Source organism: Melanerpes formicivorus, unplaced genomic scaffold (assembly GCF_026170545.1).
Source record: "Melanerpes formicivorus ecotype bairdi unplaced genomic scaffold, bMelFor1.0.p_v2 SCAF_7, whole genome shotgun sequence".
NCBI lineage: Eukaryota > Metazoa > Chordata > Aves > Piciformes > Picidae > Melanerpes > Melanerpes formicivorus.
In genome coordinates this window covers 4,971,108-4,994,494 of record NW_027142359.1, presented here as the reverse complement: position 1 = coordinate 4,994,494, position 23,387 = coordinate 4,971,108, and the positions used below count along the sequence as shown (strand labels likewise).

Here is a 23,387-nt window from a genome sequence, read left to right as displayed (position 1 = left end):
CAGGGGCTTCTTACATACCAAAGTCCCCAGACTTTGCTCCAACCAGAGGCAAAACTAGAACTTGAGCTCCAGCATGCAAAAAAGAGAGGTGCAAAATGTTTCACCCTCGTTGCCTTAATTTTATTTTCCCATCCTGCCATCCCTGACTCAATGACACTGACCATCATATGTGAGCTTGTGAGATCTCAGGAAATAAAAGCATGGGAAGGCAAATCGCAGCCTTTGCCTCTTTGCATTATGCCAAGGCATTATTTCTTCCTAAAGTGACAATCCCCAATACCCATTTTGGGTTTAGCCCATTTTAATCTTGGCAGGAAGTGTAAATCTGTGCGCTCAGCAGCATCGCAGGCTTGCTGGCTGTCAACATTTTGCCTCCGCCAGTGCTTGAGAAGGTATTCTTGTCATTTCACTGGGCTAGGAGACTTCTCCGTCTGACATCCCCAAGTAGCACGTTTCACCAAACCGCCAGCAAATGCACCCTGCTCACTGCTTTTCAAGTCATTTGGGTAACTGAGACTTTTTCTAGATATGCAACTATATGCAGCTATAAGCAACACAACGAGTCCATTGCAGAGAAAGGGCAAAGAAAAGAAAATATCCATGAATCAACCCCCCTGAAAAATCCTCCAACCATCTCCCCACCACCTTTGGACTTTCTGCTTACTCCAGTACATTTTGAACTGACCAGCAGCCCAACAAGCCTGCCTCATCCAAACGTATGTCCATGCTCCCCGAGAGGTGTTGGGGGCTGCTCAACTTCTCTCTGAGTGGAAACTGTGAGCCTGGAAAAACGAGCGAGCGGAGAAAGGCGTGCTGCAGCTCAGAAATGGCCATTTAGCCAAATTGCATACCTGTGCTGTGTCAGCTATATGGTAGATTCATCTCATTCCATTGGTCTAATGGATAGCAATTGAATTTAATTAGCAAAACTACTTTGACTTAGTCTCATACTGTGCTGAATGTAATGAAATCTTTCTCCTCTCTCTCTCTCTCTCTCTCCCTCTCTCCTTTTTTATTTTTTTCCTCAAATAAAGAATGTCCTTAACTGCATTCCACCGTTAGAATATTAAAAGCTATATATGTTACTCCTAAGGACAGACTACAGCCATCACCTTTCACAGGCTTTAGATTTAGTTATTGTATTACATAACATAAAATAATTAAAAAGATACTTCAATAGTTACACACAGTATAAATTCAATTACCACAATGTCTCCATTAAAAGCACTTTTATAGTATGAATAAAATGCAAATCCTCTTTATGGATCAATACCAGAAACATAATTCTATGCTTCATCCTGAGAAGGAAGTTAGCCTTAATAAATCATCCTCTTACGTTAAAAAAAAAAAAAAAAAAAAAAAAAAAACTAAATAAAATAATTTTTTAAAAGTTTAAAAGATACGTATTTGAAGGTAATTCTCTAAAGCAGACATGATGCTGTCATTTCTTCTGGGCTCATTTTTCAGCAGCAAGGTTCTCAGGCAGCACCTCCTGCTCCTGCACAGACCCTGCACCAAGGAGAAGGATGTCGAGGAGAAGAAAAGCCCTAGCCGTGCTCACCAGCACTGTGGCTGCTTGCGGCTCTGCCTGGATTTATTGAAACACCCCAGATACAGCAGGAAGAAGTTTGCGGCCACTCATCTCCCTCCACTGAAATCAAATGAGAAGAAATTCCTCCGGATGGGATTGGAGGGAATATCACCACCAAGCCTAACTTTTGCCTGGCCAGGCACAGCAAGACAAGTTCCTATGATTGATTATCGTGGTATCTCTGTATCTCTGACTTTGAACCATAACCTTTTTTGCACACAATGACAGTTGGGACCTACCATTTGCCATCTGTAGAGATGGTGGGGGAGAAAAGGACTTCGCTTACATTAATCAACCAATTAAGAGGAGACTTAAACAAAACACTAAAGCATAATAAAAACCTGACTGCTTAACAGCTTTCTACTTTTAATAGTTGCTTTCCTCTAGTTTGCTGATGGCAGTATCACTGCTCTGCCAAGCCCCTGCCAAGGACAGGGCTCTGACTCTGGGACTGGGCACTACCCAGTCTCAAATGGAGCACAGCCGGGACTAAGTCCCCTACAGCAAAAAATCGTAATAAAAGTTTGGAAATGCAAGTTGGAAATCATAGCCATGCAACACAGCTGTGCTCTCTCATCAACTGTGATCATTAGAAAATTATTTTTGTGAGGGTAAAACTAGTAACTAATCAAGGCCGCAAATCACTGCTTCAGTAAGAACGAACCTTTTCTTTCAAAGCTCAGGGCAGTACGAAGAGAACCTGTACATTTCATCTCTGTCCCCTCCCTCATTGTTGGCAGCACATCCCAAAAGAGAGACCAAAATAGTGGGTGAATAACACGGGTGGACTCTGCACCCGGACACTCCACTCTGGAGGAGATCCATGCACCCGGCCCAAGCAGCTCAGAGACTAATTATGCTCTCAAGGATAGTAGTAAAACCACTTCTATGCAAGCTGGCTGACAAATCAGCCTTTCCCCTGACAGGTTTGTTAAGTGGGCACCTTGTGCCATACATGCTCTGCATGGTGAACAAGGAGACAGAGACCTCAGACCTAAAACACATTCTCATTTGTGTCTCCAGCTGATGACATTGTGCTGTCAGCGGCCACTTGCAAGGCCAGGACTGACATGGGGCTGGTACCATCAGGAGGCACCACAGCAGCATCTCAAATCACAGCTTGTTTCTATCACCTCTGGGGTACCCACCAGTACAGTTCTTGGAAGACCTCTTGACTGGTCTACTTAGCAAAGCTATAGAAGACACGTTCATACTGATAAAAAAAAAACATTAGGAGGAATCATCTTCACCTGACTGCAGTTCAAACGTGCCTAGATATCCTAAACTGTCCCTTTATCATGACTCACAAATGACAGGACTGTTTTCTTGGTAAGAGGTGAAGTGTATTTATGGACAACATGTCCAAGAACCCCACAAACTACTCAAGGTCAGATCAGCCAAGCAAATGTACAGCGTTACTACAAAAAATACATTTTGGTGATATTTAATAATTGAAATTTAGAACAAATCTGTAGATGCTGGTCAAGATGGTCTCTCTGTCCCCGTGCTATATGCCCCTTTGTCTATTGTTCTTTTTAATACATTGCATCTGTAAAAAAACAACAAAAAAAACCCACAGCCTACTTTGTACAATTACTGCACTGCAGTCCCAAGCAATCTATCAGGGTGTCATACATTTTCTTCACATTAAGCCTTTAAAAAAAAAAAAAATAATAATTTTCCCCTCTTCTATATTTCAAGAAAACACAAGAAATTTACTTGGCTCAAAAAAAGGCACAGTGAAACTTGTCATTCATCAAGTCTGGTAACAAGAGGAGTTTGTGGTACCGTTTCAGGAGAGCAAAGTTTTGGAAGGTTTATAAAATCAACAAAATTCAGAGCATCATAAGGCTGCAACCAATAGGGCTTTGGAAAAAAATTCCTCTGAGTAGCTTATTCTTATGGAAGTTCTCTGAAGCCCATTTGTGCAGCTCTTGAAGCCACCCCTTAAAGAGTGTGCCGAGGTTGCTGATGGTCTGTCCCATCCAAGGAAGGGACAATGACATGGCTGGAACTCATGGGGTGGCCGGACATTGGGCTGGGTTGTGGAAAAGCGCAGCATTACCAAAGACTATTTATTATTAAGGAAAGTGCTTTTATCTCTTGATGGCACCCAGAAACAATGAGCAGGAACACAAAGCGACGGGTGGGTGAGAGGGAAGGCAAAGGGAAACCGGGATTATTTCAGCTGGAAACTGGATGAAACACCAGGAAGAGGGGGAATGAATTTGCCTATTAGTTTAAAATTTCTCTGTGCTGAGGTGTGCAGCATTTGAGGACCATCTCTACTTTATAACACTGTGTAGAATTATTCAGGTATTGCCTTCATTTCCATTAGTCCCCAATAAGTGAGCTCTACAATAAGGCACGTTATAAAGCTCTGCTAAGGCCTGGAAGATGGGGATGTCTCTTTTATGAACTACAAGGGAAAATTTTATCTCTGATTCTCTCTCTTTCCTTCACTGCCTGCTCTGAAAGAGACTCCTATTTGGGCGAGGGAGCCATCCATCCCCCAGATACCGGAGTCAGGTATCGGTCACTGGGTGCCACCACTCTCAGTAGCATAAATTAATTTCAAATGAAGACAGAATGCTGAGCAATTTGCCTTCCATGGTTTTGAAACACCAAAGCTTTGCTCCCCAAACCCGGCTCACGCTGCCAGTCCCGTTTCTTGCAAAACAAAGAAATCAGTTTAGGCTGCAGGAAACCCCGTGTTTTACCATCCCTAATTCGAGCCCAACTGCATTTGTGGTATTGTCCGGTCTTCGGGACGATTCCTGTGTCATTCCCAACATCGGGAAAATCATGTGCTTAATTATCTTCTTTAATAATTCCATGGTATGTGATTTATTAAACAGACTCCTTATTTGTAAACAAAATCAGAGCCACAAATGTGTGAAGACAGTCGCACTTCCTGGCTAAATAAGAGGCAGACAAAGAGCCCTAATGATGCACCAAAAAAGCTAACCAAAAGTGTACTCTTTAAAAAGATCACCAATTTAATGCTTTTTGTATTTCATTTATCAGCCATGTAGTCATCATTCCCCTCCCTACCACCATCTGTACACACTTTCCCAATAGACCATCACAGCTGTCCCGTTTCTCACACAAACAGTACCTTTTATATGCTTCCCAACTGTTTTTAATAACTGTTCTGTGCACAGCACTGTACTTCCTTTGTTTACTTATTTATTTTTTTTTAAATATGAAAAAGAGATATAATCCAAACAAACAGGTCATCACAGCAATTGGTGTAGGTAGGCAATTAAAATGTTAAACGCTTCCATGGCCATTGACCCGTCCTTCAGCTGCACCAGTGGACCCAGCATGGAGCTGGAAAGTTCCCTGGAGAAGTTGCTAAGGTGGACAAAGCTTGTTCAAAAAAGGATGTACATGGGCAAGACAGTGAGATATTCTTCATCTCTTTTAACAAGGAAATATTATTAATCTTAATACTGCTTGTGCAACCAGAGAAAGTTTTTTGAGGCTTTCAAGGCACATTTGTCAACTCCAGTGAGCTGCTGCACACTTCAGAACTGGGTGGATAGTAACATCCCCTTTTCATTTCATTCTTTCCAAAGACCCTGACTGCATCGCCTGGCTCTTGTGCCTTCTCTACACCTAGTGCAGCTGCCAACAGCAGCACAGCTGAGACTCCAAGCCAGGCTGGGCCACACAAGCTTGGTGATCCACAGCAGGGATGAAGGCACCAAGTAGCCAAGGATAACTCAGCCCCAAGCCACAGGCAAACAAAGCCACTTGCAAAGAGCAACAGTGGGGAGAGATCCAGTTGGGGATAGGGAGAAAAAGCAGAACTTTCTCATCACCCTGTCTCATGGAAAAACCTACCTTACAGACATTCAATAATGAAAATTCTAGATACTTATTTTCTCCAGAGCAATGCCTACAGCATCCTTCAGGATGGTTCATGGACTTGTGCACGTCTCATTCTGCAGCACTCAGTCTTCAGCCCAGTCAGATCACCAAGCTCCACACTGGGATAGGGATCCCACTTGCACCATCACCATTCCCATCCCACAGGCAGACAGCTTCATACTCTGGGACTGCTCACTGCCGAGAGCCATATTACTTCTATTCAGAAGAGTTTTCATTAATAAAGGTTGTATGTGGAAAGCAACTGGTCTACTCTCAGTTCCCATCATGATTTTGACCTCTAGTTTTTTTGACCAGAAAGAGAATAAAAATGTCTATGTTGAAAGTGGGTGTTGCACATATTATTCTGCCTACAAATTATGCTTGTGCATCTACAGACACCTTGAAGATGCACTTCTGAGGTGTAAAGCCACATCCCTAAACAGCACTGAGCTCCCCAGCTCGGTGTCTATAGCTGCATCTGTCTAGGAAGAACCTAAACCAGGGCTGTTCACAGGATCACAGGATGTTAGGGGTTGGAAGGGACCTCTGGATATCTTTGATTCCAACCCCTCTGCCAGAGCCGGACCGTATAGTCTAGTGCGGGTCACACAGGAACGTATCCAGATGGATGCATTCTCTCTGGGAAAAAACCAAAGGCTTTGACCACAAAAACCCCACTTCTGCCCAGTGTTTTTCCCAACTTTCCCAACAATACTCAGCCTACACCCACAAGGCTTCAGCTGCTACTGAGGCTGATCCTCCTACAGCCCAGCAAGCCACTTGTGAAGCTTTCAAATAAAATCAAACAGGCTTTACTTTCGAGCTCAGCCATCACTACTTTCTACTTTTTTAACAGAGAAACAAATGTAAATAGGTTTGTTGGCTATTTTTAATGAAGTCCTCATCGCATCAGGCAAAGTCCTCATTGTCACACAATAAAAGCATTGCAGTGGCTATCCTCCCTAGAAGGGATTGCAACAATAGCTGGGCTTCAGAAAACCATCCCGATACAAAGAATTAATTCTTCTGATTTACTTGAAACTACTTTGCCTTTAAATAAATAAATAAATAAATTTGAATTCTATTTAAATTTTACCCTAATTTTCCAGTATCTTTCAGGAATTTGGCAAATTTTTTCTATATCAAATTAAAACCATATTGGGTAAAAAGATCAGGCAAAATTTCAAGCAAGTATTCTTAGGATGAAATCTGACTGACAAAGTGTTTCGACTGTAAAATCTCTAGTAAGGGTTCATCTTGACAATAAATGCAGCAACTACCTAAGCTGCCTTTTGATACCTTCACAAGGGTTCATCCCTGTTCTTCCAGAACATTACAAAGTGTTTTGTAACACAGGTACTGGTTTAAACACAAAAAAATGGTAATTTAACTAGATGTGATATTTATGACAAAGCTCATGCAGCTCATTATCTGTGCCTCACACACAGGACTAGATCTGTAGACACAGAATAACACAACAGAAATGGCACTGCCTTAGCACTTCACACTTAGTTCTTGGTCCTTTCTTTCTCCTGAAACTTTCAACGGACTGTGCACAGTGTCCGCGATCATCCTACAAGTGTTTCCCTGGCTGAGTGTTTCAGCTTAGGACTAGTCCAAGCCCAAGCAGGTTCTTTGAAGATGTTTGCAAATGTGTATTGCACCTAGTGATGATCCCAGCAGCCACATGGTGGGTTTCCTGGGCACTCCTGCAAGTTAGGATCATTTAGATTGGAAAAGACCTTTGAGATCACTGAGTCCAACTGTACTTAACATGAGGTTATAGAGGCTGGGACCAGAAGAGAGATGTGCAGTACAGAGGATGGTGGAGAGCAGATTTAGCCTTTGTTTAGGTACTGATGTTATAGGTGTGTTATGAATATGACAAATGGAGGAAACCAAGGAGCAGAAAAAGTGCTGGCTGCAGCACCTCTGTGGTGAGGGCTAAGTGCCATGGTGGCAGGTGTACAGCTCTCACGGGTGATGTCACATTAAGTTTTATGTCCCATGGAAGGTGTGCTCTGTCCCCACTCACACCACAAGCCCTCAGGCAGCACAAACTCATTGGTGCCACTGTCCACCTCCTTGCAATGTCAGTGAGAAGCAGGGATGGATATGACCTCCCATGGCGTGTGTGCACCAGGCAAGTGAGATGAGCAGGAGAAACCCACTGACCGGTTCTAGCCAGGTAGCACCAATGCCTTACCACTGTGGTTCATGCTGGAAAAGACCTCAGTGATATACCTTCCTATGTTTTCAAACAATCTCTTTACATCATCAAAAAAATTCAGAGCACCAGCAAATTTTATCTCATTGACCAAACAAACACCAAGCACCCTACTCACACAATCCTCTCCAGCACAACCAGCTCACCTGGCCAAATAACCCTGCCTTGGACATCCACCAACCCCATAATCATTTTATACTTCACTACAGATATATTTCACCCCAAAACATGAACATGCTGAAACATCCAATCATGTTCTGGCACGCATGCAAAAAAAAAAAAAAAAAAGCCCATGGCAACAAAGATGACAGCTTGCCAATGGCAGCTGCTGCACGCACACACAAAATTAAACTATATTCTTCTGAAAAGGGATATTATTATGGCATTTGTTTCCCCTCACCCATCACCCTCACCCATTCCCTCACAAAATAAAGGGGGATATAACAACACACATCAAACATTAGGAGAGATGGATATAAAAATAATAATAAAAAAATTTTAAAAAAGAGAGAGGTGTTGCCCTGAGAAGGGATGGGTTGAAGAACACAGGTTTTAACAGGAGATCCAACTGGGCTTGGGGCTGCTCTGAAATGATGGGCTCACCTACAGCAGTTGTATGGCACATCGCAAATGAAACATTCAGCCCTTCTATTGCAGGAGGCCCGAAGATGCTGAATGGCATCGAGTTTGGTCAAGCCTGTCCCTCAGCTATAAGACAAATCTCCAAGCCCATGCTTATATACATGTTAAATAGCATCTGATCATACATATCTTGGCTTCCTTTCTCTGGTGTGGACCTGCTAGATGCTTCCCGTACTGCTATGTGATGCAGGAGATCGCCGTCTCCTCACTTGTGAAGACAAATGTCATATCGGACCTCTGACATCATGTATTCTCCCAGTAATTATTTTTGATATCATAAGAGTTGTACAGGGTGCACAATAAAATTAAAAAGTAGAAAGCAAGGTTAATAAGATTATCGTGTTGGTATAATAGGTAATGCATTTTGCAGTCTATCCCTAAATCTGCCCTCTCAAAACGTAATTAAATAACTGTGATTTATATTTTAGAGGAGCGCAGACACGCCGTGTATCCTCCTACCCACGTATGCTAATTGCTTTCAGCCCCTAAAAAAAACAACAAAACCAAAACAAAATCACACAGTTGTTTGCAGCTTTTTAATCCTCAAGTGTAAATAACCCGACTCAGGTCCAAGTTATGAACAATGAAGTCCAGGAAACTTTCAGAATGGCATGTCATTAAACCCGTCTTGATTTTATCTTGCTAATCTAATGGCACTGATGTATACCAAAGTCCGCAAGGAAGGAGAAACAACTTCCCCAGGCTCTTTGCACCAACCCAAAGAGCCAACATGCCAGCTGGACACCACACCAGGAAAGCACTCAGACCAGAAGTGTGGATATTAAGGACTTGGAGAAGAGACTGAGACCCTCATTGGAGAAACCTATGGATGTATAGGGTCAGGATACCTGATCCTGGGCCTTGGCCTGGATCTGTGTGTATGCAGAAGAGCAGGGACTGCGGGCAACGCATGCCTCCGTGTTTCACCACAGCCAGAACTCAACTGTGCAGCTCTCCATTTTGTACTCGCACACAGGAGTCTGGCACACAAAATGGAGGCCCTGGTCTATTTCACAGACAGCAGCAACAAATCCAGCCCAAACCCACATGCTCTACAGGGCCCATGTCCTCCTTCATGCCAAGCTGCAATGATGCCACATGGAAGGCTGAGCTCAAGCACCCACAGCCATCGTTGGGTGGGGACACAGACCCATGCTAGCTAGAAACACTTCTGAAAAATAGTAACTATGGTTATCTCCTCAAAATTAATTAGTGAGGGGATCGGCCAGGGCACTGCCCTTGCAATCAGGCATATATTGCTCCCAAAGAACTTGCTGGGATAAAATTACTCCACACATGACAGGCACCATGACCCACATGCCAATCCCAGGTGGGATTTTTTGTTGGCCACCATATGCAGGTGATAATTAACAATACACAAAGATGAAATGAATGAAGAGCATCACATGAAGGGAAAAAACAAAGCAATTAAATGCATTTTAGCCCACCAACAACCCTCACTGTCATAAGGAAAACTTCAGGGTCAGCTGCTGTTAGGAGGCTAAAATAATTTACCCTGAATTTACAGCCTGTAATTTAATCAGTAGCTCCAGCCCTTGCCTGCACAGAAGGAGTGGGGGCAGTTGGACCCGTGGTTTCCAACAAGGATGCCCCAAAAGCAATATCACCAAGGATAGTCCCCAAGCCCTGGAGAGTCCAACTTTGGGATGTGTCAAAGCACAGGCTTCCGGGGAGAGCTTGAGGGTTTACAGAGCAGCAGGCTGGGGTTTGTTTGCTGGTTGCGAAAGCCGTGGCCAGTGCCTGAACCCAAAGCATGGAGGGGAGGAGGAGGAGCTGTGAAGAAGCTCAAGACACAGAAAGCAAGGGATGCCCTTTCCTTTACATCTGAATGGGAAGAAAATACATAATTGTAATAATAAATAGTGGGTTTTATGAACAATTAGGATTCCACTGTCTCTTTGAAGGGTTTGAAAAGCTGACACGATGTTTTGGGCTCTCCAGATTCAGCTTTGAGGCCTCAACCAAGAGAAACACTCAGCCCCGCTGTGTACAGCAGTGACCACAACAAAGATTGTGGTTTCTCCCACACTCGCCTTAAATAGATCTAAATTAATGCTATTCATCATTGGGTGGAAAAGAAGGGAAATATAAAAGTGCAGTCACTTGTAGACAAGCCAGCAGCATTGGGCAACTTTCTTACCACTCAAAGGCTTCTCCTGCTTCTGCACCTTGAAGCCTGCCAGGGCAGGGAGGTATGGAATAACAGCCCTTATACCGGCTGAGCCCATCACCTGGAAAACATCCTGGGCATATGAAGTACATCTTTATCCCGTGTTTATTTGTTGTTGCTGTTGTTGGAGAAAGGGGAAAGCTAAACCACATGACTGAACTCCTGCCAGGGGTTCATGATAGAGCAGACCGTCCCGAGTGCCGCACCAGTTAGTATCTGAATTATCACGGATACTCACTAGCTCAGTTACCGCTGCACTGGGAGAGCAGTTGTCCCACCTAAATCCTGCTTCTGTCAGCTACTGCCCTGCTCATGGCTGCAGAAAGCGGCTGGTCCTGCTCCCCAAAGTGGAGAGCACCAAGAGATGGAGATATCTTTCTGAGCCAAGCGGGGTGTGTAGATCCCCGGGTTTCATGCACGCGTGTGATGCGTGAGTGCATGAAATTTGAAGTGTCAAAGAGCTTGTAGCTGTCATCTCCCCACCTCTCCTAAGATACAGACCCAAGCTCCCACCACTGACTTTTTATAGGCATTTTTTATACAGCTAAAGCAATGCAAGATCTGACTTCTCTAGGTACTCCTTGAGAGCAGAAATACTGAGAGATGTCTTCATTTCCCTTTTTTTCTTTAAAACTACAGATGTCTCACTGTGGCAAAAATTAATGGAGAAAAAAACACTGTTCTTAACCCCCAAACATGAAATGAACTGAGCAGGGAGCCCTGTATGGGGAGAGAGTGTGAAACACCTGCTGCAAAGCTGGCTGAGCATTTTTTAGTAAAAGTAATCTGTCTGTGTGTAGGGACTGTTGTCATGGGAAGCAAAACTTTAAGGACCATTTTGGGCATACGCTGGACCAACCACAGGCTGTAGGTTTTCAAAATCCTCATATATGAAGGAATGTCACAGATGCTTTAAAAGTCTTTAGATGCGTATAAAAAACGACATATAGATTACATATTGTCTACACAGAACAAACACTGTTTGAATTGTGGTTCTTAACTGCCATTATGAGCTGTCTAAAGAGCATTTTGGTTGAAACTTGAGAGGAAAGGGGGGGGGGGGGGGAGGAAGGAAAAAAAAAAGCCCACTGATCTTACACCTGCTCTTTAGCAGTGGGAAGTGGGTTCTCAATCTGTTAACATGACCATCTGGCCAATCTGCATATCATGGCTATCTGGATTACTGTATGATGGAATGACAATAACATAGCCAAAACAAAAGTGAAACCCATCAAAAAACTAACAGTGGTGAGGCCCTTTTGATTTTCAAATTAAATAATAAATGTGGGATCACAGCAAAGCGAGAAAGTCAGCTAAATAATTAAAAATGAGCCTTCGCTACGGCATAATTAAGTAAACAATATGGTGTGTGTTTCTGTAAGAGCCGGCAATAGTTTCCACCTTCGAACGCTCCACTTTTGCAAAGCAGGGCTGAGGAGTTGAAGACACTGCAACAGCTCTTTTGGTGATGTAGAGTATTGTCCGGATACCTCTCACATCGCTGCAACATGCCGAACTGGCTGCAGCTATTAACAGGATTAATGCAGCAACAATCAATACCAATTGTACTAAAAGATTACGGGCGCACAGCCTGATGTACCTTTCTGACTCCCCCCCATACCTCCATGGGTGTTTTGGCTATCTGCCGCTGTTTGCTGCATTAACCAATCTTTGGGTTATTCCCATTGATGCCTCTTTGCAGTGCCTCAAGTAGAAATGTTTGAAATCCACTGATGAGAACTTAAAATGGGTCTGCTGAAAAGTTCAAGGTCGTGTGCTAGATACTACTGCCCAGGCAATTAGCCACAGAGCATATTTAGAAGCTAAGTAAATTTTCACAGTCGCAGACACAAGGCTGACTTCTTGCACCTTCGCTGGCTTCTACTCTAACAAACAAACAAAAGGTCTCAAGTAAATTAATCCCTCTCCCTAGATTTTTCTTAAATGTGGGACTTTTTTAATGTCGTTCTGAAAGATTAAAAGATTTTCTCTGTCACAAATACCTCGCCAGCTTAATTCTCGCCTGGGGCGCATAATGATGGCCGTCCAAAAAAACAAATCAGGCATTGCAGCATCGCCTCCTGGCTTGCCATCCAGCTTCGTCCACTGGAGAAGTCTCTAAAAACTGTGACCTCTCGCAAAATTTAACTACTACCATTGTGAATCTATTCTCCAATCTGATCACATTAGCAGAAGGGACTCCAAAGCAGTAAAAAACTCCAGAAAGTTCTCGGTTGAGTGCCTACTAATGAACAAAGGTTAACTTTATCTAAAAGGTCAAATGCCTGGTGGCTAAGGTTGTGACCTTAACAACTTAAATTGTGACCTTGCCACGTGCCTAGTATATTGTAGATTCTGATACAGATCATCTGGTAAAGGACCGGTCATAAATTAGCTTTACTGTTTGACTCCCACAAAGAAAACGGTTTGCCACAATGGTTTCCAACTTGTCATTTGATACAAGCTCAGAATAAGTGAAAACTAAAAAGCGAACCCAAGTTCAGGGTATGAAAATGCCGCCTGCTTTTAGTTAAGCTGATTAGAAACTGCAAACTGAGAGCAATACTCTAGACTTCAATATGTGTTTTTGGTCAACCTCTAATTCTCAAAACACCACTCTTCCTTTCCTTTCTTATTTTTTATTATTATTATTTTTTAAACAAAAATTAGATGCACTTTCCCTATTTGCATATTTTTGTCTTTCTAGACAGTTCTTAATGAGAATAATTGATTTCAGTAGCTTTGTAAGAAGCACTATTTAAATCTGTGCACATGTGTTCCCTTACAGATGATGGTGCCTACTAAAGAAAGAGTGGATTCAGAGCAATAATTATTGTATATGTTTAGAAGGAAAGGGACATCTCACTGCTGAAGCCATCTCAAATAAGGGCAACTTGGAAGAGAATACTCTCCCTCTCCAAAAAGACAACAAAAATAAAGAGACGACAAAGAGCGGGAAAAAACCCCAAGAAAAAGAGAAGCGAGCACTATGGGTGAAAAGGTCACAATGGTTTTGGCACGTATCTTTGAGCACGTTTCAGAGTCTGTGCCTCCTGCCAATACTGGCAACTTCTCAAAACTTTTAAGGAGGTAAAAACATTGTTTAGTGTTTACAAATCTTCTGTACTATAGCAGATGCTTGTCAAATCCGCTATATGTAAGTTGACCAGCCCACCTAATATTTGCGCTGGCGACTTCCTCCTTTATAAGTAAGTGGTCCATATATTTGGGGAGTGCAGTCTGATGGAGTTTGAGACAAAGGATCCTTAATTTCTTTTTTTTTCCTTTTGTAATTTTCCTGTTGCGCACCCGGCACAAGCTGCCATTACTGCGGGTCTGCGGGAACCAATGGCTGTCAACTTGGCCAATGTTCAGGTGTAACAAAGACTGCTGGGATACATCGGAGAGGGGGGAAAAAAGGGAAAAGAAGGGGGAATAAAAAAAGGTAGTCTATGCATGAGGTTTTTGGTACACCTCTACAAGGCGATACAGTCGGCGACCATGCTGTGCCACCTCCTCAAAATCATTTTGTCCCCCTCCCTGGTGAGGTTTAGCAGAGAATGCGCCAGTGCACGCTACTGCATTAAGAGCACAATGCAATGCATGCAATCAGCAAACAACGGCCAAACACAGGAAGCGGTGCGGTCTGCACCGGCGCACTACTGCTTACACAAAACCCCAGATCTAACCCCAAAAATACAGGTGCCTCGGCCTTACGCTGAGTTTCCGCAACGAATGTCTAGTCCAATGAACTGTTAGTGTAGTTGTTGCCTGTTGATGATGAAGGTAGAAATAAATAAGAATTCACTACTATCAAGGCTACTGTTTGCCAACAGTGTACTGATAAGATGGTATATCCCCAGTCATAATAGTGAACTTTTATAATGTCTACTACCTGGCGGTTACAAGGAGAGAATCTCTTTAAGCTTTCCAGAGTACTTATACCTCTGGGTCTGGTCCTTTTCTTCCCGTCCTACATTTTTGGTGACCTTACAGACAGGCTAAACCAAGACTATTATTTTCTATTAACAAATTTTGCATTCTGCAGAAGGCTGATTTTCACTTAGGAAACACAATAAAGAGCGGTATTTACTGGGACCACACTACATATACACCTAAATAATAAAAACCTGCGCATTGTAGAGCAGTAAAAAGCAGCTTTCAAGACAGGGATATCAAAACACTGCAAGCGCATCACCCCACTCTGATGTGCAGAAGAGGAAACTGAGGCAGACAAAGAAGGATGTGAGTTCCTGGTCTCCTCGGGACCAGTGATGGAATGAGAGGTGACCTGCAATGCCCCAGCCCCAACCTCCTTTTGGTTAGCTATTAATTGGTAATCCTTCCTTCACTGTGCCCTGTCATAAATCGCAGAGCAAATAAATAATTTTCCACGATATTTGCCTAGCTCCCCTTTGCCATAAACGTGCAATATGATTTATCACATCACATCGAAGTGCAAAGTAAATTTTGTAGCTTATCTGTAGGAAATACCATGAGGATACTCGAAAGTTATTTCCGAACAGGGATTGTACCGTAAAAATCACAGCAGTGACGCTGTCTCTCACAACAACCACTGCAGGGACCCAGCAGAGAGAAACTCTGAGGTAGACAAAACTTCCTGCAAGACCCTTCATTGGGTGGGTGGAGGTTCTTGCCAGGTGGCATTGGAAGTGCAAGCTGCCAGCGCTGTAATTTGCTCAGCTTTCTTATTGACATATATTTATATAGAAGTTGTTTCTACTGCTATGATTCCTCTCTGCTCTTCTTTTTTTTTCCAGCCCCTCGACTTGCAAGTCAGGCTGAAGCCCAGGGGGACCCTATGCATACCATACGTGAAAAACAGGGCCTAGCACTTCACACACGCACATTTTTCTGCAATATAATCACTCAGGAGAACTACAATAGCGTATTATTTTATCCGGTCACCATAGTACACATCCTCTGAGCACACCGAGTTGCTCTGCGGGCAGGGTATACTTTGGGCTGGAGTCAGAGATCTCAAGGTTTTCACCACAGGCAAAAATATCTCAGCCCCGTCACCCAATATGCACAATATTATGAGTCCAGAAATTTGTTTCATGAACTGCTCAGCTTCTAAGTGTATAAACTGTGATATTTCAAGGCAGGGTTAAGTGCCTTTTTTTCCCCATAGGATTACCCAAGGGGTTGTTTCATGGCTGCTCAGACCTGATGTCTAGGTTTGCAATTGAGGGGCTGTCTTCTCCTTTCTGTCAGAACCCAATCCTTTAAGATTTTCACAGCTCCATGGAGTGAGGATACCTGCTACTCCTAACCCACTGGCCTCAGGCACCCCAAGCCCTCCCAGACTACTTTGTGCATAACACACACAAATTTTATTAAAGGAAAATAATAATAAAATATATAATTAAAATCTGCTTTTCCCAAAATCAGGCTAAAGGAAGTCATATCCAGCTGCGATCCCTCCTAGGACAACATTTAAGATAACACCTGTGAATGGCGCCTGAAACACCGTTAATTCCGGGAAAACAAGAGCCGCTTCTACACAGCTGCACCTTAAAAACCCACAATAAAAAAAAAAAAAAAAAAAAAGGGGGAAAAAAAAAAAAGAGGGGGGAAAAAAAAAGGAGGAGAATTTTGGCACTCTCCTCATCGCCCCAGGAGGGCAATAACCCACTCCCCCAGCTCCCTCCCCAGCTCATGCAGCCGCCGCCATCAAGGCACGGCACCCAGCACAGAGATAAACCAAAAATTGGAGAAGGTGGTATAGAAAGGCACTTACCTGCTGCGTGCACAAAGTATGCCAAATATAAATCGAGTTCCTTAACAGAAACTCCTATATGGTGGGGCTGTACGCACAGCCCGGGGTTAGAGCACTGTGGGGACTTTACAAGGCGCTCGCCATCAGTACTTTCGAGCGGAATACCTTTAAATAAAATCACCATAACAAGGTCCAACCTCCAGACCTTATCTGCCTGGCGAAGGCAGTCAATTCTTCTCATCTTGCCCTTCTGGTCTGGATTGGAAAGAACGCAACACGGAGGCTTTTTTCCTGTGACTGTGAGAACAAAATCCTCCCGAAATTCAGGCCTGATATCTTTCCGGAGCTTTGCCAGAAGTCTGGATGCCCATTTTTGCTTTACCTCAGGTTTTTCACTTAGCAGTTCGTCCTTCACGGCTCTCTCTTCCTCTTTTGACATGCGTTTTTCATGTTTTTTGAAGTATTTTCTTTTTCGGGCTTGCAGGTTGAACCATGTGTATGCAAACGCTCGGACGTGAGGCAGAAGTGCTTCAATGAAGGGATGAAATTCATCCTGAAAAAGTTACAGAGAAGGGTCGGTGTCACTGAAACCATCAACAAAAAAGCCTCCAGAAACAGGGCTTACATGAGGCTCTTGGGCTTACTAGGACAGTGAGAATTAGGAAGGTACTTATGTGTTTTACAGGCCTCAGGATCTGTACGCCTCACCAACGGACCCCAACTCTACCACCGCCACATCCCTGCTTCACCTCACACCAACCCAAACCCTCTGCCCCCACTTCCCAAAAGCAGGGTCTGACTTCAGACAAGCACCCAAGAGAAGGTGGTGTAATGATGGGGCCCTTTCCCCCATCTCAAATCTCTTTGAGAAAAAAATAAAAAACAGGTAGAATAAGTTAAAAGGTAAAAACCACTTTTCAAGTCCACTTGCAGAGTGCATATCTCCCTCTGCTCTCTCCCTGACCCCGCTGCTTGCAGTGTAGCCAGTGTATGCCCGCCAATTTGGCAAATCCTAAACATTTGGATGCCAATCAATGTTTGTATGGGGAAGTCTAAAGTATAGTAAAACTTTGCCTAAGATATATTTGGAAATAGCAGCAGGCAGTATAGTAAAATGCCAATATAGCTGCATACACAAATACAATGAAGAGTGGTTTTCTCTCCATTTCCTAAACGGTGAAGGAAGCAGAAAGTAATGCCGACAATTTCTCCCGCACTCACAACTACTAACATGAAAATCCTAGAAAAAGCAAGTCTTGGATTTTTATTTTTTAAAAAAGTTTTGTTTATATTTGGCCAAAAGGGAAGGGAAAATAGAGATCTGCTATTCAAGCAAAACTCTTCTTTCTATAAAACAAAAAGAAACAGGAAAAATTGGGTAACACGGTAAGAGAAAGCTTTATGACCTGTGCAAATCCGGAAAGAATTATTGATTTTCTTTTCTTTACACCTTGTGTTGTACTTTTGTATGTTTAAAAAGAAAAGCCCTACTTGGATAGTTTGGCCATCCAGAGACACTGCTTGCTTTGTGCAATGATGAGTTAAAGATCACCCATCTTCCTTGGCACAAAAATTATCACCATTTAAATTATGCTGACAATTAAAAAATAACTAACTAACTAACTAAAGGCAGGAAAGAGCCTCTCGAATTTTGTTTTACAAAAAAATAAATATATGTCTCCCCAAAAATTACTACACATATCAGTTAGAGATCAAAACATAGTATAATATACTGAGGCCACATTTCTGGGTTTTCTCTGAATAAATGGATGACCAAACTCCAGGCTACATATTAAAATATATATAGCCTGTGGGGGCCTGATCCAGCTCTCTGTGCTGAGGATGCCTTTGCTCCAGAGGCCGAGTTCCTCCCTCCCTCAGGATTGGGCCCTCCAGGAGGGAAAATATAAAAGTAATTTGTGCAACGTTTCTCCCCTCAGCATAATAAAAGCCACCCCCTACTTACCCCTGCAAGACAACACTGGGGATTTTTCAGATTAACTTTTTTTTTTTTTTTTTTGTCCTTTTTAATTATCCCACGGAGTACGTTTTCTACCCAAACCATTTTAGGTTGTACAAATATTGTTATTAAAACAGACATCTTACTTCCTTCCAACACCTGATTTTAACTTGTGTTTTCTTCTCCAAAATAATTATAAAAATTTGAGAAATCAATAATAGGAATATCTATCAACAAAACCCTGTTGTAATTCAAGACCTTCTGCTGACTTCCCAAAAGCTTTCACTGCACTTATTGTGAGTGGCCCCTGAATTGTAAATACTTGAATCTATAGGTAATATCACAGCATTTGTTTTTATTTAAAACACAAACAGTTAAAAACTACCCAAAACCAGCACAATATATATCATTACAATGCAGCAGAGTGGTAGTAATCACAAGGACTATGAAGAATTATTAAAATATAAGCAGGTAAAATAAAATAAATCACACCAATGATTGGCACATTCCTTTTTTGTTTCTTTTTTTTTTTTCCTCCCCCCTCCTCTACTGGAAAAGATCAGCGTTTCAAATTTCAATAGTTTTTTTAAAGAAGAAAAAAAAAGAAAAAAAGATTGCTCCAAGTTTGCAGTCGGCAGATTCAAAAAGTGAGAGGCGGCACAATCCCAGCACATGGAGCTGCTCTCACCCACCAGAAAAGGTGGTGGTGGTGGGGGGAAATAGATAAAAAAAATAATAAAAATGTAAAAACTATAGGTTCCTACAAGCTATTAAAAATAGCAAATCCTCCCTTCTGATCCCTCCTGTCCTATCCCTTCCCCACTGAGGGAGAGTGAAGGAAAAAAGGCCTTTTGTCAAGTGGAAGTTTATCTGCGAAGGTACACACAGAGCAGAGCCTCAACAGACCCACAATGAGCCAGAGGAGAGCTTCCAGCCTTCCCAGTTTCTAAACATGTCTTGGTACATCCTGAAATATTTTAACTTTTCTGCTTTAAGCAGCACTTTGTCCTGCCTGATCTCATGTGCTCGGGACTTTTTTGGCTCGACATTGGATACTATCCAAGAGAGTCGCTTTAACCTGCGCTGAAGCAGATTTCTACGATGTGAACCTGAAAGGGGAGGTAAAAACAGAGCTCAAAAAAACCCCAAAACCACCAAAATCTAACCCAACAAACCCCACTTTAAAAGAATGCAGGGGGAGAGGGAATAAAAACAATAAAGAAGTGATTTTGAGTCTAAAGTCAGGGTCCGTGGCTGAAGTAAATGCAAGGCACGGCTGCTTGCATTGCGAGGTGTGCACGTCCCTATTAGACTCCAATGTGTCTTTTCAAAATGGTGTATGAGGAGAAAAGGTTAATGACTCAGAGCAACTTTCAAACTGTCTTGGTAAACACAGTGCTCTGCAAAATTGCACCGCTTCAATCTCGTCCGCGAGGTATTAGCAAAGTCAAAGTGGAAATAAAAGCACTCGGGACTAATCAAACAAAATTGGGCTGGAAGCGGGCACAGAGAGGGCAGAGGGTAAGCAGTTTCTGCACAATGCAATTATTTATTTCAGCATTATTATAGTTCCTCCCCCCACCCCCAAAAAAAAAAAACCAAAAAAACCAAAAAAACCAACAAACCAAACAACAAAAAAGTTCTGGAAATGTGTCACTGCAAGTGTGCTAGAAGATGTGCAGACCTGTCTGCAGCCCTGCTGCAAAATATCAAGCTCTTAAGTAACTGGTGGGAAAGGAGATGATCTTTGCCTTTCCTCAAGTTAGCTTTAAGGGAAACTTTCAGAGTATTTGATAAAGATGTCTGCTTTCCCCCCTTGGCATTGGATGGGTCACCTAAAAATAAAAAGGCACCAGAAAGCTGGGAAAGCGAGAAAAAAAAAAGTTGTTGGTTTGTTTTTTTCTTCATTGCACTCCTCTCCAAAGTTTGAGAATAGAGCTTTTCCGAGAGCAGCCTGTTTCTAAGCAGCACCTACAATCTGGGCTGTACGATTCCGCGTGGCTTACACTGAAATCCCCCTCTGCTCTTCAGAAAAGTGTAAAAAAATTTTTGAAACTGCCACAAAAGAGCCCCAAAACCCAGCCCAAAGGCGCCTGCAATAATGTAACACTGCAAAGGAATCTTTTGAAACACTGTATTTCTGCTGATCTTTTGAAATTAAGCCAGCGACAGGGACCCTTGTTAATATTTTTACAATCCACTTGCTTGTAAATCTATAAAGAGATGTACATATGGTTCCCCGACTCTTTCCTAGATCTTCAGCAGATATGTAAATGGAGCAATGTTTAGATTTTTTTCCTGACAGATGATACAAAAATGTTCATGCTCAAAGCTCAGTGCTTGGATACATACGTTCATAACCAGGATCTCTGTTTGTTTTCTTTTTCTAAACCACTTTTGAACGCTTCCTTTTAAATCTGGAACCAAAACTTAACACCAAAAAAAAAGGAAAAAAAAAAGGCAAGAAAAAAGTCTGTCCGTCCCCAAATCTCCATCCCAAACACTGTTATCAATAAAGGGAAATTGCTTGTGATTGCTCAGAGCTCACCCCTTTTTTTTACAGAAAATGACACAATCCCCTATTTGAGCCTTCGGAGGGAAGAGTTTGTCAGGAGGCCTCTAATCCTCCTATTACTTTTCCAAACGTGCAACAAGAATGTGGGATTTCCACAACTGAGGAAAAGCACAGTGCCTGGCTTTTCACTTTTTCATGTAGTAAAAAAAAAAAAAAAAAAAAAAAAAAGAGAGAGAGAGATGGGGGAGGCACTCCAAGGAGCAACCAGCCCATGGATTTATTTTCTCCTTAGCGTGCAACTGGGCCTACCAAACCCAAGCAGCTCCACGTGCGGAGGCAAAGCAATGCAGTGCTGGCCCTGCCAGGAGTCGATTGTTGGCCCTCCTGGAAAAGCAGTGCTGACAAAAAGCAGGTATTTTTGCAGAGTTGAATTAAAAGCACAAACTTTGGCCAGGCCAGAGCAAGGAGTTGCATCCCGTGTCCTCAGCAAACTCCCTCCACTCTCCGTTTCCCCTCCTTGCCTTTACTCAAGTGTTTGGTTTCTTAAGCCCAGTGGAGTTTTGTGCCCTGCCGGCCTGGCTTCTCCTCACTAGGCACCCAGAAATTTGGGGGAAAACTGAGGAAGAACGTCATGAGGCGGGGGGGGATCATAATGAGACAAGGGGCTGAAACTTTTGCAGCTCTTCAGACTGCCTGGGAAAGCTGCTTCCCCTCTCTCTCCATTTCCTCGCATTTTTTCTCGACGGAAAGAGCCTGGAGAGGCTTTCTCACCGGGAGAAAAAAAATATTCAAATTAAATTATTAAGAATAATGTAGTCAAAATCTCCTGCAGGAGGAAATAATCTGGGGTTTGAGTCCACCACAAAGCATTTCCTCGTTAAACCATTATATCCTGCTAATTGAAGGTGTGTAATTTAGCGTCCTGCAGCAGCGAGCGGGGAAAAGGAGGCGGGAGGTGCTTGTGCTGGTGCTGGGGTGGTTGGCGGGCAGCGCTCCGCAGCCGCGTAAGTCGGGGGCCACCGTAGAATGACCCCCCTTAAACGACCCCTTCGCCCCCGCGCATCCCCGTCCCGCCGCACCCGGGGACCGCAAAAGTTGCGCTGAGAACCGCGGGGGGCCCGATCCGCGGGGAGCGGGATAGGGGGTGGGTGGGGGGGCTGCACAAGACACACACGGGACAAGTTTGCGGTTGTCCCCCCGACCTCCTCCACTCATCCTCGATACGGTACCCCGGTTGGGGAGGGCCTGCGCGGGTGCGGAGGTGAGCGAACCAGGGGCGGCTGCACCGCGGGAGCATGACCAGGTGCAGGGGACGGGTCCGTGTCCGCGCCCCAAGAAAGGAGGGAAGGCAGAAGGGAGGAGGAGGGTGATTAAAGCGCGGAGGCAGCGGGGCCGCTCCCGCCCGCGTAACCCCGAGTGGGGTGTCCTGCGGCGATGCGGGGCCGTGCCGTGCCCGGGGCTGCTGGAGGCGCAGCGGCTCACAGCGCTGCCCCGGGGCCGCGGTGCGGGCGACGGCAGCGGCGGCGGCTGCATCGATCGCGGATGACCAAGCACGGCGGGGCCGTGCGGGGCGTCCCGCAGCACCGCGCCCGCCCGGCTATCCCCCCCCCACACACACCCCCTTCCTTTATTAATTAAACCATTAATAAGTAGGCGCCATTAGCCATGTGCCGACACAAATGGCAGTGCGGGGAAAGGGGGGTGGGATGCAAGCGAAAGGCAACAAAGTTAGTTTTCGGCGAACTGCATTCGTGCCCCTTCCCCGGCGCGCAACCCACCGCTAACGACCCCCTCCCCCCCACTCCCCGCAGCGCCGGCCCCATCGCGCCCCGGCAGCCGCTTACCTGGGTGAGACAGAGCGGAGAATACATGACTGCTGCGGGGGGCTGCGGTTTGGAGGTGTGCGTGTGCGGGGAGAGAGGGAGAGAGAGAGGGGGAGAGAGAGAGAGGGAGAGGGATAGAGAGGAGGGGAAAAAAAGAGAGAGAGAGAGAGGAGAGGAGGGGGAGCCCCGAGCCTGCTTCTTGCTTTCACATTTCCAACTCTGCCAAACTGCAGCCAGCGCGGAGCCGCTCCATGAGCTGAACTTTAACCCCGCCTCGACTTTCCCGCACTACGCGCTCGGCATGCCTGCCCTGCGCGCCGTTAAAGGCATAGTCGCCGCACGCTGCGCGCCCCTTTCCGCCGGCCGCGGCCCCCCGTTCCGCGCCCCGCGCCGAGCTCCGCTTCTGCGCCGCGCCCGCCCCTCCGCGCCCCGCGCTCCGCGGTCCGCGCCGCCCCGCTACGCGCACCGCCCGCCCGCGAGGGCGGGGAGGGGCGGGGAGGGGGCTGCAGCGCCGCCGCCTCCCTCCGCCCCGCCGCCCCGCAGCGCGGGCAAGCCGCGGAGGAGAGGAGAGAGCGGTGTCGGGCTCTCAAAGTTTTGGGGTTGTTTTGTGTTTTTTCGTGTGTTTGTGGTTTTGTGTTGTGTTTTGGGTTTTTTCTCTTGTTCTTTTTCCCGGTGGTTGCGGATCTGCTCGGCCCTTGGCCGGGAAAGGACAGGGATGAAGGGGGGGGCGATATACGGGCGCTGCGTTCACAACTTTCCCCGTCGCCTTTAGGCACTTGTCATTTTAAATCATGCACTTTATTGTCAGGGGCGCGTTTT

General features: G+C 44.6%; 1 protein-coding gene across 12 annotated transcripts in view; it reads right to left on the bottom strand.

Annotated features, from left to right (window-relative positions):
- NFIA (nuclear factor I A) overlaps positions 1–22,978 on the bottom strand; it is a 255,292-nt gene extending 232,314 nt beyond the window's left edge. For 7 of the 12 annotated variants that reach the window (XM_068140735.1, XM_068140736.1, XM_068140742.1 and 4 more), the window contains exons 1-2: positions 22,590–22,976; positions 16,292–16,823 (exon numbers count right to left, since the gene is read on the bottom strand). In XM_068140735.1, the coding sequence (XP_067996836.1) occupies positions 16,292–16,823; positions 22,590–22,616 (559 nt within the window). In that variant the 5' untranslated portion in view covers positions 22,617–22,976. Of the gene's footprint in view, positions 1–16,291; positions 16,824–22,589 lie in introns of all 12 variants that reach the window. The other 5 variants (XM_068140738.1, XM_068140747.1, XM_068140741.1 and 2 more) reach the window with 3 other exon arrangements.
- Positions 22,979–23,387: the final 409 nt, after the last annotated feature.